The sequence below is a fragment of the Schistocerca nitens genome, chromosome 2 (assembly GCF_023898315.1).
Source record: "Schistocerca nitens isolate TAMUIC-IGC-003100 chromosome 2, iqSchNite1.1, whole genome shotgun sequence".
In the NCBI taxonomy this organism is placed as follows: domain Eukaryota; kingdom Metazoa; phylum Arthropoda; class Insecta; order Orthoptera; family Acrididae; genus Schistocerca; species Schistocerca nitens.
In genome coordinates this window covers 417,239,250-417,254,194 of record NC_064615.1, presented here as the reverse complement: position 1 = coordinate 417,254,194, position 14,945 = coordinate 417,239,250, and the positions used below count along the sequence as shown (strand labels likewise).

General features: G+C 40.9%; 1 protein-coding gene across 1 annotated transcript in view; it reads right to left on the bottom strand.

The window, feature by feature from the left end:
• The window catches only part of LOC126236290 (eukaryotic translation initiation factor 3 subunit B), a 93,592-nt gene that overhangs the window by 53,307 nt on the left and 25,340 nt on the right, over positions 1-14,945 (bottom strand). Inside the window, exons 2-3 of the mRNA XM_049945478.1 lie at positions 9,910-10,105; positions 9,702-9,821 (exon numbers count right to left, since the gene is read on the bottom strand). Of these exons, the coding sequence (XP_049801435.1) occupies positions 9,702-9,821; positions 9,910-10,105 (316 nt within the window). The remainder of the gene's footprint in view (positions 1-9,701; positions 9,822-9,909; positions 10,106-14,945) is intronic.

The window sequence follows — 14,945 nt, the reverse complement described above, 5'->3', positions numbered from 1 at the left end:
TATTCTGATTTCATTTCTTTTTTTTCATGTCATTGTGTTAAGAAAACTGTAAACAAATTTCGGTGTGAATATTAATGTTTATGTCAAATGTCAAACAATATTGTAACAGAATTGAAATGTAAGAAACGTTGAATCTATTGTAAGATGTTAAAATTGTAATTGTGTGTCTGGTCCATACGTGGGCAATGTATTGGGATATGTAGAATGCAAAACCTCTGGTGAATACCCTGTCTGTAGGGGAGCGGTAAAAGGTGGATGGCAGGCAAGCGCGGGAAAATGCACACGGGCACTGCACGGTATAACGGGCTCAGCAGTAGTAGTTGGAGTTGGGCATTGGTCTGAGCCACATGTTCTGGATCGAGGAGGCTCTCCTGGAAGACGTAGTTTCATTGAGCCTCGGATGTGCCGTCCCGACGCCTATACAGCATGGCAAAATTCCATAGGCACTAAATGGAAAAGAATTGCGAAGCTAAGAAGAAGCAAAGTGCCGATACATCAAGAGCCATTGCTGTGATTGTATGTGTGCCCTGTGCCTCGCCATCTCGCTGCCTGCCGACCGCCGCATCGATACGAACAGGTTGAAACTTTTAGTACTGTATTTGTGTGGAGCAGTGTTACTTTGTTCCATACTGTTCAATAACAACTTAAATTTTACCAGAACTGTCCTATCATTTAATTATCTTCACAACTAACCTAGACAGGGTCCTTTCCACATGTTGTGCAATCCGAGTGTCCCGAGATGAAGATTCAAAGTTTATGTTAATAATAATTACCTGCAGACCTAGCTATGTTAGAATGATGTTTAAGGAACTTTGTTGTTAATGAAATAATAGACGAATAACATAGGTCTGACAAAGTTGGAAGATAATTTTGAAATTGGTTTAGTAATGAAGTTTAATTATTTTGAGGCAGATATAATGGTATTTAAATGAGCAGGAAATAAGATAAAAAGAGTAGTAATTCATATATTGGAAATCTTGAGTGCTTAATGCTTTCAATAGTTAATAGTTTCAATACAGTGATCATAACAGTTTCAGCCCCCCCCCCCCCCTTTTTATTCATTTGAATTCTGAAGTGTTCTAAACTGATTAGACTAGCAAAGTTAAAGCCAATACAAAAAAACAAAAATTTATCAGTGTTTTACATTTATCAAAATTGACATTGTGTGTGTGTGTGTTTCGAAAGTGCTATTTCTAGGGTAACCTATGCCCGATTTTAATCAGATCAATAGACAGTACGAAGTTTCGTAGTAAACCTTATAGTGTAATGTTGTGTATTTATGGTTTATCCATATTGGTACAGAAAGTGAAATTATCAGTTCAGTAGATTTTCTGGTTCTAAAATTTACCATATTATGCAGTGTTACTACGTGTTGTTATGCTCGAACGTACATCAACTTGTACAGGGAAGAAACTCAGTTAATGCCTAATTAGGCTGGCGACCGTATTATTAACAAATTGGTAACATCTTCTGTGTTGTTTCTTGTCTGTCCTGACGTGTAGTTGCATTTCGGACTTGACGTATCATTGTTATTACTGAGTGGGTGTAAGTCTGATTTGCCTCCATTCAGGTACACGCGGTCAATGTCTATACAAAAATCCTTTCTCTTAAGGTGAAGCCCGTCAACTTACTATAGTACAGGCTTTAAGGAGTATCGTGCGTCTGAGCGTAGGGTTACAAATTGATCATTCAGTGCAGCTAACACATTCAGGGGTACTGTACCATCTGGAGGCAGATATATATTGTAGACAGTTATTTCCTGCATTGTCCGTATTCTGACAGCCACAGCTTCAAGAGGGGTTTGAAGTGGCACAGTTTCACTACAGACCAAGTTGAGGACATAAACACAAACTCCACCTGACACTCAATTATGGTCACTATGGTTCCCGTAATATCCCCTATAGCAATGGAGGGCAGGGGTCTGCATTGCCGGGAACCAGGTTTCCTGGAGGGCAATGCAGAAAGCAGGTGAAAAGCTTAACAGTTGCCATAGCTCAGCCAGGCAGTGTAAAAAACTGCTGCAATTCCACTGGAAGATGACATCTTGGGACTGGGAAGGCATGGAACATTCAATGAGGCAGTTTACGCCTCAGGGTCACCTGCTGCCACCGACTTTTTGCCTGAACAGTCTATATCCATTGTGCCTGAGGGTCCAGCGAGATCCAGGTCCTCAGCGGATGCCAGCATCTTCACCCCATCCTCAGAGACAGAGCTCGTAGGTAGCAGTGGTGTGGGTGCCACTGCAAGTTCCTTGTTCTTGGGGGGTGGGTGTCTTCTTTTTCGATTTCTCGTGCTGTTCCTTGGTTTCCCTGGCTGGGAGGACTTCACTGAATCAGTCTCCAGGACTGAGGATGAGCGTGAAGCCCTACGACCAGCTGCTTTTGGGCTCTTCAACCACTGGCAGGTGTCATCTCTCCCACTAGCAGAAACTTGTGGAGGAAGTGATCCAAGGGACCCCTTCCTACCAAGAGGAGCTGAAGAAGCCTTGTGTTTCTCTGGCTCATTAGTGGGGATTGAAATCCCAGATGGTTTGGAGGGAGGGGGAGGAGGAGGGTGGGGTTGGTTTGCTCCTGAAGTAGGTGGTGCGGGAGCAACAGGCAGGGAAGTGCCCCCACCATCGAAGGGGCAGGTGTGTACAGGGTGTATACGGGGACAAGGAAAAAAAATTCCTGGATTTCTCCCGGATATCCCGTTTAAAAAAATATGCTTTTTCCTGGGCGATAATACACTTTTTCTGTGCTAAGTGACAGTAGGTTTTCCATAGATTTTCCCTCGGAACTGTAAAACTTATCAATCCTTTGAATGGTTAACATTTTATACAATCGCGTAGAACTTACCGGGAAAAAAAAAAAAAAAAAAAAAAAAAAAAAAAAAAAAAAAAAAGACTGCGCTGAGAAGTTTTGGAAAGACCTTTGATTTGCAGCAACATATACGCTGCATATTTTCATATTACGAAAGTATAAATTCGAATTGCACCAAACACAGCGCGTTAGTTTCCGGAGCGTTGAAACCGAGGTTGAGATGTCCTTTTGTAATCGAGTCATATCTCAAGCCATGAGATCTCGCCAGCCGATGACAGCAGCTATTCAGAGCATAGGACACGTGTTATAGTCAGCCAATAGCAAGATCACTGGTTACACAGCGCGAACACACAAGAGGAAAAGTTAACGGTTTACATTAATGTATACAGTACCGTATATCTACAAGAAAAGCTAAGCTTTCACATATAATATTGATCTCTAAGATTAACACGCTACAACAGAAGCCAAGCTTTCACATGTAATATTGATCTTTTTTTGCGTGTGTTATACTTTAAGATACATCACATGAATGTGCCAGTAAATTTAAAATTATGACATAAATGTCTCGCGGCTCAAAATTTTTGTAAGTGGCTGATCCTCAAGCTGCTCAGTTTCGAACGCTCTGTGATTTAGATATCCATCCCACTTTCTCACACGTAACATAATTCATCTTGCATAAAAAGAAATTTACTTTGAAAGTAACGCTTTTCTAACCACCGTTCACAATACTACCCGGAGACTGTTAGAAATAGGTTCGATTTACCAGTTTCCAGAGCGCAGTTGCCAGAGAGCGCCAGAAAACAGGCATTATTGTGCGTGTGCAACAGCAGTGGTGTAGGAAGCCCGCATGTTCGTGTGTATAAAGCACTAAGAGAGCTTACATTACACCATAAAAGAAAGAGGGCATCAGAGGATACTCCATAGAGCATCGGAATTTCGTAAACCATAGTAAAATGCATAATTCAGCTTGAAGTGCAAATTGGCTTTTTTCAGATTCACAATGAAGTAGGTCCCATCTGATATTAAGTTTTTCCGTGTGGCTTTTGGAATGTAAATTTTCTATGAGTACCAGTACTCTATGATCTCATTTTTGGTTCTTTATTATGGCATAATGCCATACATGGCAGATGATAACATGCACTTTAAATTCAGCGAACAGTTGGAACTAGCCAATACTGTAAAATGAAACACTTCGTTTCAAATAAAATGATCGCCTCACTGGGAAGATTAATCAAGCTAAATTTCTTTAGCAAACTTGCAAAAATAACTTCACTGTTCTGCAAGGCGATTAATGCTTGACTGCTACCTACTTGGAAATGAAATAAAATCAGAAAACTGAAATTAATAATATATTTTTGCCCTCAGTAATTATGTGAATGTATTTTAATTCACTTGATAGCTCCTGGCCACAGAAATCAGTTTTGTTTTCATTTGACGCGGGAGCTGTAAACGAAGAGAAGCAGCGAAATCACTTAAAGTAAACACGGGTCACGTGGAGGTTAACCCCCTCCCCACTACAACTCAGACAACACTGTGCAAGCGCGAATCTGGCAGCCAGGGCGCGCGAGAAAAAATTTTCTCGTTTGCGTCTGGCTGCTACCGATACAGCTAACAGCCAAACTACAAGTAGTGGGAAGCGGGAGAAGGTACTGCTTATACGCGAGTCAAATGCACATGTGCAACACACCGCTGGCAATTGATCAAACGAAACTAATGTGAACAGTTGTGACGTCATGCTCATAGCAAGCAGTTTATTGTTACGAAGAATTACAGTTTGCACCCTACGGCCTTTGACATATTTTTGCTATTTGCAGACGCTTGTGTGTGCACGGTGTTTTGTTATAAATTGCACATTTCCTTTGCCACTAAAGTTTTATTTTTTCCCCCTCTCGTTTCTATTTTATTGTTGCAGTATCATTCTCCAGTAGCAGGATGCAATAACATTCTTTGCTGGAAAATCAATTCTGCAGTAAAAATTACAAAAATTTACCTGAAAGCTAAAACAATGAAAAATTCCCGGAATTCCGAAAAACTCCCGGGTTTTTCCCGTTTTCTCCCGGATGAAAAAATTCCCGAGTTATTCCTGGATTTCCCCGGGTCGTACACACCCTGGTGTAGTCTCCCTGTTCCGAGAGGTGACCGGAATTCGAGGAACTGATGGGGCAGCAACTGTTCTCGTAGTGGCAGCATATGAGGTGGTCACAGCCACAGGATGTAGGCGCTCATTTCCTCTTAGCCTCGGTGTAGGTCTGTCGGTCCAGGGTCTTATATTCCATGATTTTCCTGTCTTTCTGTAAAATCCTGCAGTGTGGTGAGCAAGGTGAATGATGCTCTCTGCAGTTGACACAGATGGGAGACGGGGCACATGGAGTATTGGGATGCAATGGACATCCACCAGCTTGACAGGTGGGGCTGGAAGTACAGGGGATGACATATGGCCGAACTCCCAGCACTTTAAGTACCACATCGGGGGAGGGATATATGGCTGGAGTCACAATGGTAGACAATAACCTTCACCTTCTCGGGCAATGCGTTGCTCTCAAAAGCCAAGATGAAGGCACCGGTGGCACTCTGTTGTCCCTCGGACCCCAATGGACGCACCAGACGAAATGAACACCTTGCCCCTCTAAATTGGTGCGCAAGCTCGTCATCAGATTGCAAAAGAAGGTCCCTGTGGAATATAATACCCTGAACCATATTTAAGCTCTTATGAGGCGTGATGGTAACAGAAACATCCCCCAACTTGCCACAATCGAGTAATGCCCGTGACTGGGCAGAGGATGCTGTTTTTATCAAAACTGACCCAGAGCACATTTTGAACAAGCCCTCCACCTCCCCAAACTTTCCTCCAAATGCTCCATAAAAAACTGAGGCTTCATGGACATGAAAGATTCCCCATCAACTCTCGTACATACGAGGTATTGGGGCGAATAAGCTTCACTGACATCCTTAGCCTGGCTTTCCTCCCATGGTTTGGCCAGGGAGGGGAACGACTTGGGGTCGTATTCCTTAGCATTACAGTTAGACTTTGCCCGCTTAGAGACGGCTGGCGGCGGACCACCAGCAAAAGATGACTTACTACGCTTCATGGCATGTCATCCGCCCTGATGCCACCCACTCCAACCAGGGGCCCTCCCCATGGGCGCCACCCAGCTGCAGCAAAGGCCACCTGGCAAGATGGCCATTGCCGGGAGTCCTGATGCCCCAGGGTGACTAACATCTACTCCTTGGCATACATGGGAGTTAATGGCGCAGCCCTCAGCAGAGCAATCCCTGTGTTGTCAGAGGGCTACAACCAACAGGATACATGACGGCCCCACAAGAGACTGGCTACAGTGCTGGATGTGAGGTGCAAAGAAGTATATGGTCATCGTCGGCACAAAGTGACACTGCATAGTGCATGGTGGAAAATGCACCCAGGAATGTGTCCTTGCCCAAGAGATGGAGAATGGGTGGGACTGCAATGCGGCTAAAGATCTCAATGCACGATGGACATGATGCACCATGTAAGGCGCCCTTCCCCAATTGGCTCACTCTTCAGAAAAATTTTGAGAAATGGAGGTCGAATCCCACGGGGGACCGTCACATAAAGGCCAAAATGTATGAGGCTCCTTTTAGTCACCTCTTACGACAGGCAGGTATACATAGGGCCTTTTCTAACCTCCGGACCTGCAGGGGGAGGACGAAAGGCAGAGAGATTCGAGTACCCAACATAATCTGAAGCTGATCATCCTTTCGAGCAGTTTACAAAGTACATTTGTCAGGCTAATTGGGCGGTAGCTGTCTAGAGATGTTGGATTTTCATGGGCTTAAGGACGGGGTAACTATACTCTTGCACCATTGTGACGGAAAAGCACCCATGAACCAAATGTGGTTGAAGACCCTGAGGAGCTATTGCCTCAGGGGAGCAGCCAAGTGTTGCATCATCTGGTTGTGGATGGAATCTGGGCCTGGGGATGTTTCTCGTGAAGAGCTAAGAGCTTGCACCAACTCCTATTCAGTGAAGTGTGTATTATAGGGCTCAACGTGGTGCGGCATGAAACAGAGGGGGATCTGTTCAACTCTACATTGCTGCCAGAGAAAGGTAATAGGGTAGGAAGAGGACAACGATGCTGTTGCAAAGTGTGTCTCGGGGTGTTCTGTGAGAACCAATGGAACAGTGCATAGAGCACCTTGGAGGTTTAGACCCTGGACAGTGGACTAACACTGGTGGCCCAGAAGCACTGCATAGGTGGAGGGACATACGGTTCCACGTCATATCTGTATCATACAACCTTGACCTTCTCTGGGAGGGTATCCCCCTTCAAAGCCAGAATAAAGGCACCAGTAGCATTGCAGTTGTCTTTGCGACCCTTCTGCACACTGCTCCAGATTAGCAGTTCCTCATCAGTTTGCAGGATGAGATCCCAATGAAAAATTACTCCCTGGACCATATTCAGAGATTGGTGAGGAGTAACAGACACTGGGACATTGCCAAGACAATCACAGGGATGAAGAGCTGCAGAAGAAGAAACTTTGATCAACAGGGAGTGCGACTGCCACCTTACTAAGAGATTCAACTTCACCAAACTTGTACTTGATATTTTCCACAAAAACAATTGCTCTGTGGCGGTGAATGTGTCCCCATTTGTCCTAGTACAGACGAGGTAACGGGGAAAGGGTTTCATCCCAAGACAGCGAGCCTGGCCCTCCTCCCATGGTGTAGCCGGGAAAGGCGATGTTGCTAGGTCATACAAATCAGCATTGAATGATCCTGCCCTATTTGAAGAGAAGGCCGTTTGAGAATGGCCAGATTTTTGCAGCTTGATATGCTTCATGTGCCAAGCATCCATCCTGATACCGCCATGCACGAACTCACGGAAGAACTGTGTGCCCCCTGGGGGTGTCACACACACATTGAATAAATGAGTTCGAGAGAGTCTGGTGTCAAAGAAAGACAGCAGTCAGCCAGAGCGTGCTCATCATGTCATTACCCCTTCTGCCATTGCTGCAATGCATGCTACCATTAGAAATAAACAAAGGTCAATGGTGAAGACCTTCAGCTCATGTTGGGCATGAGAAATAATCTGAAGCTCCAGAAAATCTGTGCACAGTGGATTCCTCGCAGTTTGGTCGGCATCACTGCAGCATCTCAAATGTCATCAAGATATCCTGTATTGTGACAGGAGATGAAATATGATATCATTCTGAGCCAGAGAGCAAATGTCAGAGCCAACAAAGGAAGCACTTTGATCCAACCCCACTGCAAAAAAATCCAAAGCTGTGTGTGCGGGCTCTGGGAAAGTCATGATGACCTCTTCCTTTGACTGCAAGGGCCCACTGCCCACTGACTTCCCAGAGCACAGCACCACAATAATGCACAGCAGTCAGTGGACACTGCAAAAACTGAAGTGCACCGGGGCCGAATGCTAACGCATGCCATTCTGTTGCAGGATAATGTTCTCACAGACGTTGCGAAGGTTGTTTCCACTATGCTGCAGAAGTTTCGCTGGGAAGCCCTTCCACACCCTCCATATAGTCCTCATCCCTCCCAAATTCCCACAATTTTGGAGCCCTGAAGAAATAGTGGCTGTAGATTTGTTTCGGATGAAAGATACACACCGGAGTAGTATCATGCTTCACAGGCAACCACCAACTTTTTCCATGGCGGCTACGACCATCTTGCCTCACAGTGAGATACATATATTAACAGTTATGGCAATTACTCTTTAAACAAACAGTTCATTTATGAGGTCTGTTCAAAAAATTCCCAAACTTTGTCCACAAAATGTTTCTACGCTACCTTTTACTTACTGTAAACAGTCTCCAAAATAATCTCTTCCACACTTGATAAACTGCTCCCAATGCCGTTTCCACTTCCAGAAGCAGTCTTTGTATGTCTTTTGCTGAACAACAAAAAGTGCTGCCTGTGAATTTTCTTTTATCTCATCTAACATCGCAAATATTCATCTTTTTCCTTCTTATGTTCTCACAGGCGACACATCCAATAGTACCATCTATTAACATTTATGATGAGCTAATCCTTCAAAGTCAAAGAAACCTTTCAGCATGGTTTTGACATTTGACCTGACAAGTTTTTTTTGGTCTCTGAGAACCTTTTCAACCCTATGTGAAGATTGAACCTTGGTCTCAACATCCCACATGTAGACCCACGTCAGTTTCGATTCTCTTAAGGAACATCTCATTCTCATTTGCACGATGGAAAAGCTCTTCACACATTGCGAGGCAAAGGTCTTGACTCAAGAGCCACAGTACAAACTTGGCAGCAACATGATGCGTTACAAGATGCTGTGTCAGGATTTCATGACATGATCAAACTGAAACATTACATTCTTCTGCAATCTCTTGGACTGTCAGTCTTTGATTGGCACGCACAATTTTGCTGACGTTCCTGATGAGAGTCGTCGGTACACGTCAAAGGGCATGCTGAACAAGGGTCATCTTTAACTTTCTTCCAGCCATTTTTAAACCGTGCGAACCATTCAGAACACTGGGTACGGCTCGAGCATTCATCACCGCTAGCTTCCTGAATCATTTGTTGTGTGTCCTTGACGGTTTTCTTGAGTTTTACGTAAAATTTAATGCAGACGCATTGCTCCTCTAACACTGCCATCTTGAAATTTGCAAGCTGTGCGACACAACATTCTGATCAATACAGCACTGAATAATAAGTAATCGACGTACAACAGCAAGATTTCCGCCAATTACACATTAAACACAGGCATGTGCAGGGATGCCAACCACATTTCGCTCCAACACGCCACTGGCACGAAATAACGAACGTTTCGGAATTTTTTGAACAGATCTTGTAGCACTATCTCTTTTTCATTCGATTACCCCTTATACATATATAGAAAAACAAACAAAAAATACTGAGTAAGTACGCAAATGTATACTCACTTCTTGAAATCTGTGAACAGATTTACCAAAAAGGTATGCTGCCTGTCTAGCTTGTGGTTATTCAGTAAGCTAACAGCTTCCAAAGCATACTTTGGGCTGCTGTACTCGAGGAATATGTACCTTAAAAATTAATATATATTTTTTGACATTAGGAAACAAAAACTTGGTATTTCAAAAATGCAATGTATATATTGATAAAAATTGTTACCCTTTTGTTGTTCCATCTTCTGTTTTCGGATAGTATTCATTAACAATGACACCAACTTTGGAAAACAGTTTGTTGATAACAGAGGATAATTTTTCAAATCTCTCTGGTCCAACCTGAGGTACTCCATCAACAACAACAACAGATTCAACTCCATCAGTTTCACGAGGTTTTTGCATCAACAGATCACCAAGCAATTCTGAAATAGTGCAGAAGTCAAATCTTATACTGGCGATAGGGGGAGAGAAAAAAAAAAAAAAAAAAAAAAAAAAAAAAAAAAAAAAAAAAAAAAAAAACAGTCACGAATAAACAAATATACTTAAAGAAAAACTATTTCACTAAATTACAAAATGTGATGTATCTCTTATACTATTCATAATACTAGAGACTACAACAGACAAAATTTATTAGGACTGAGAAGTTTTATTTATAGTTTTACTCACCTGTGGTTCACTTTTACAGGCTTATTGTGCATGAAAGACTAATTTGCAAGAGATAGCAAATGCTAAATGATGCAAAGTATACTGTACATTAGCTTTATATTCTTGTGTTTATGGGGACTGTCTACAAAAGAGTGCTCCGCAAGCTGCCTGATGGTGCATCATGAGACAGATTTCTCCACAACCCTGCTCCATTTTATTAATGGTGTATAGGGATGACTTAAATCTATATATGATTTCTCCGACTTTACTATTGTGGTCATTTTGTGAGAGGGTTAGATGAAAAAGATACAACTCTTTTTGGAGTGTGCAGGATTAGAAATTTTACAGTAATCCTCTCCAAGACACACAACACCTATTTGTAAGGTCTTGCCAGTGGAGTTGTATGAGAAACTTTGTGATGCTCTCTCACTTACTAAATGAACCTTTGCTGAAATGAAATAAGCTAGTGTTCTTTAGGTCTTGCCTACCTTTCCTGTTAACAGTACTTGGTGCACATCACTCGATATTAAATGCACCAATTTTGGTTAATTTTTGGACCTTGATGACCCACATTTCTGCAGTTGCCATTTTAAAGCTCTTGAACTGCACTGTAATTTGATGGATAACACCACACTACTGTGAGATTAACTTAATCTGCAAAAATCCATTAAATTTTGGTTTTTCAAAAATCTAAAAACCACCCTTTTTATATAGTCTCTAAAAATATGTGATTCTTACACATTTCTGTTTGTTTTTCATGTAATTTAAAGAAGGAGAAAGGATGTGTTGAGAGGTGAATTAATTTTTGATATAGTACTGCACATGATTGATTTTCCTCGCCAACTTATGTTCATGATCAATAGTTATGTATCATTGAGAAGGCATTTGAAAATAATTGACCTCAGCTTCTATCATTAGACCATGTTCAGTGTATACTTTGTTGCACACCAGTTTTCTGGTTATACTAAATAACTCACAAGAGGTACAATATCTTGTAACATACAATTTTGCTGAAAATTAACTAACGGTGCTTTATGATGGATCATCAGACCACCAGCCAAGCCACAGTGCACTGTTTCATGATATGTGACCACGGGGATAACGCTGAACGCATACATGAGGTAAGGCTACAGTCACACTTCAGTGATTCAAAAATCATCCAACAGACTAAAACTACAGTCTTCCATCCCAGTGCCCGAATTTCAGACAGAAATTAAGCTGTACTCTTTGAATGGTAAATAGGTATACAACTTATTTCTACACAGCATACTTCCTCAGAAGATTTATACACTGTCAGTAGTTACCACAAGCAGTTCCACTTCTCACAGCTGGTAGCTGGGTCCTTGCATTCTGAAATAATATCATTAATCTAAAAAAACTCATCCAAAGAGAACACCTGCTTCATTTCTTTTCTTATCTAAACCCTGAAAACTTATGTTAAATCCATCATACAAGTGGGACTTCACGTACCCTAGCTCAAGAGATTGCTCTGTGGGCTTCTTTTATTAATTTTCATCCTCTGGCAGAAAGACACAGTTAAAACTCTTTTAAAAAACTTTTTAAGTTATTCTTAAGTATTAGTTTCTATTTTAGGTAAATTTTATTACTCAAATATTTTGCCAGGTATTTACTTTAGAATTAATGAAGTTTTAATTCAATTTTTTGTAATACCTTAGCTGGGACCTTACGTGAAAGTAGTGATTTCATGGTTTGTTACTTAATATTTATTTTCATTTATAAACTTCATTTTCTTAATTTTATTTCTCATGAACCCATTATTTCTCCATATTGAAATTAAATGTACTGTTTGTCAACAAACAAGAAAAACAATTTTTTTGGATAAAAAAAGGGAGAATATTTTAAAGATTTTCCAAAATTTATTTTTTGGGTTTTAATCACATGAAGAAAATTTTACAGCTTTACTGTGTTGAGTACCAAACCAAAGCTTACATTAAGTCCTTTATAGTAACATATGTTTCCACTTTCAAGCCTCAACAGCTGTCAAATGGACATTTTGGTTTAGAAGACACTCGGGATAAGGGCCAATTTTCATTTCTTGATAAACAAACAAGCAACACTTCGAAAGAGAATGAAACACTGTAGTTTTTTGTTAGTGAATAGGTATCGGCAACAACAAAATATTGACAAGAATTTGACTATGAGGTCCAAACCTTTGGTTGATCTATGGATTGACCAGCAGTATGTGTGCCATAGCACCAAGCAACATCTTTCTTAATGGACGAATGATACTTCTGTAGGATTGTTACATGTCAAACTGGCATAATTATGATGTTTTTATAGGGAGTCTAATATGGAAACAGCAACTTAAATCTATCCAAATGCATACTACTATAAATATAATGACTGTAATTCTTTCCAGTGTTTGCTCATTAATCATGTAACTAACCAACAATGTGCCTTCCCAACTATTTGTTTGTAATGTTATAACTGCTTATATTAAGGATCAACTGTATCAAGTGTCAATCCTCTGCAGATGGTCCTATATTTTGTTAAAAGTTTCTGGCTTTAGGACTTCCCCACATACATTAGCTCAAGTTTAAAACAATAGTTGATCATACACTGGATAGATATTTACTCAGGAGAACAGTTCATAATGGTAGGGACCCTACATGGTATACAGTCAATCTCAAGAAACTCCTAAAGAAACAGAAACTACTGCTTAATAAATATAAAATAAAGCATAGCACTACAAATAGACGCTAAATGGAATGTGTTCAGCTGTCAAGAGAAGTAAGTATAAAGCCTTGAATGACAACCATGGCAGAATATTGTCAAATGATATTTCACAAACCCCAAAGAAATTCTGCTTGTACGCAAAGGCTGTTCGTGGCATCGAAGATAGTGCCCAGTCACCCATGAATGAAACAGGAACTGAAATCAAAGGACAGCAAAGCAAAGCTGAAATGCTTAAATCAGTTTTCAAATGTCCCTTTGCAAAGGAAAACCCAGGAGAATTGCCCCAATTTAATCCTCATACCATTGAAAAGAAGAATGAACCAGGTGTTCATGTCAACAGGTGAAATCATTAAAAGTAAACAAAGCTCCATGGCCCTATGAAATCCTATAAGATTCTATAGTGAATTTACAGTAGAGTTTGATGTTCTAACTTCAATCTATCACAGATTCCTTGGACAAAAAACCACTTCCAGGAGTTCAAAGAAAGCACACGCCATACTCCTTTACAAGAAGGATAGTAGTAGTGATTCACAAATCTACCATCCAATATCCTTGACATTGATTTATTGTAGAATCTTAGAATATTCTGAGCTCAAGCATAATGAGGTATCTCTAACAGAATGACCTCCTCCATGACAACGACGACGACCTCCTTCATGACAACCAGCATTGCTTATGCGAAACCCAAACTAATTTTCTCACATGACACAATGAAAGTTCAGGATGAAGGCACTCAGGTAGATGCAGTATTTCTTGATTACCAAAAAATATTTCACTCAGTGTCACATCTATGCTTATTGTCAAATGTACGATCAGATGGTGCATCAAGCTAAATCTGTGATTGGAATGAGGATGTTTTGGTAAGAAGGATGCAGTGGATTCTCTTGGATGGAGAGACAGCAATAGATGTGTAAGTAACGTTGGATGTGCCAGAGGGAAGTGTGTTGGGACCCTTGCTGATCATGTTGTATGAATAATCTTCCAGTCAATATTAATTACAACCTCAGACTTTTTGCACATGATGCAGTTATCTATAATGAAGTACTGTCCGAAAGAATCTGCAAGAATATTCAGTCAGATATTGATAACATTTCAAAGTGAAGCAAAGATTGGCAACTTGTTTTATATGTTTAGAAACATAAAATTGTACACTTCACAAAATGAGAAAAAACTTAGCATCCTACACCTAAAACAGTAATCATCATAGCTGGAATCACCCAACTCATACAAATACCTTGGTGTAGCACTTAGCAGGCATATGAAATGGAATGATCACATAGGCTGTCATGTGTAACACAGATCGTAAACTTCAGTTTATTAGTAGAACACTGGAAAAATGCAGTCAGTCTACAAAGGAGACTGTTTAAAAATCACACAATCAAACAATTCTAGAATACTGCTCAAGTGTATGGCAACTGTGCCAAACAGAACTAATGGGGGATATTGAACATATACAGAGAAGGGCAGCACAAATGGTCACAGGTTTGTTTGATCTGTGGGAGAATGTACCAAACATGTTGAAGAAACTTAACTGGAAGATAAATGTACACTATCTTGAGAAGACCATTCAGCAAAAATCAAGCAATGGAAACTCCAGTAGGAATATCAAAAATGTAGAAAAAGACAGATTGCTACTTACTGTAAAGAAGACCTGTCAAGTTGCAGACAGCACAATTAAAGACACTTACATAAAAGTTTTCAGCCACAGGCTTCATCAGTAAGAGAGAGACACACATCATTCTCACACACACAGGCAAGCACACCTCACACACACAACCACAAACTCCAGCAGCTCGGGCCAGAATGCCACTGGCCCAAGATGCTGGAGTTGGCAGTCGTGTGCATGAGGTGTGCTTGCTTATGTGTGTGAATGGTATGTGTCTCTTTTACTGGTGAAGGCTGTAGCCGAAAGCTTTATGA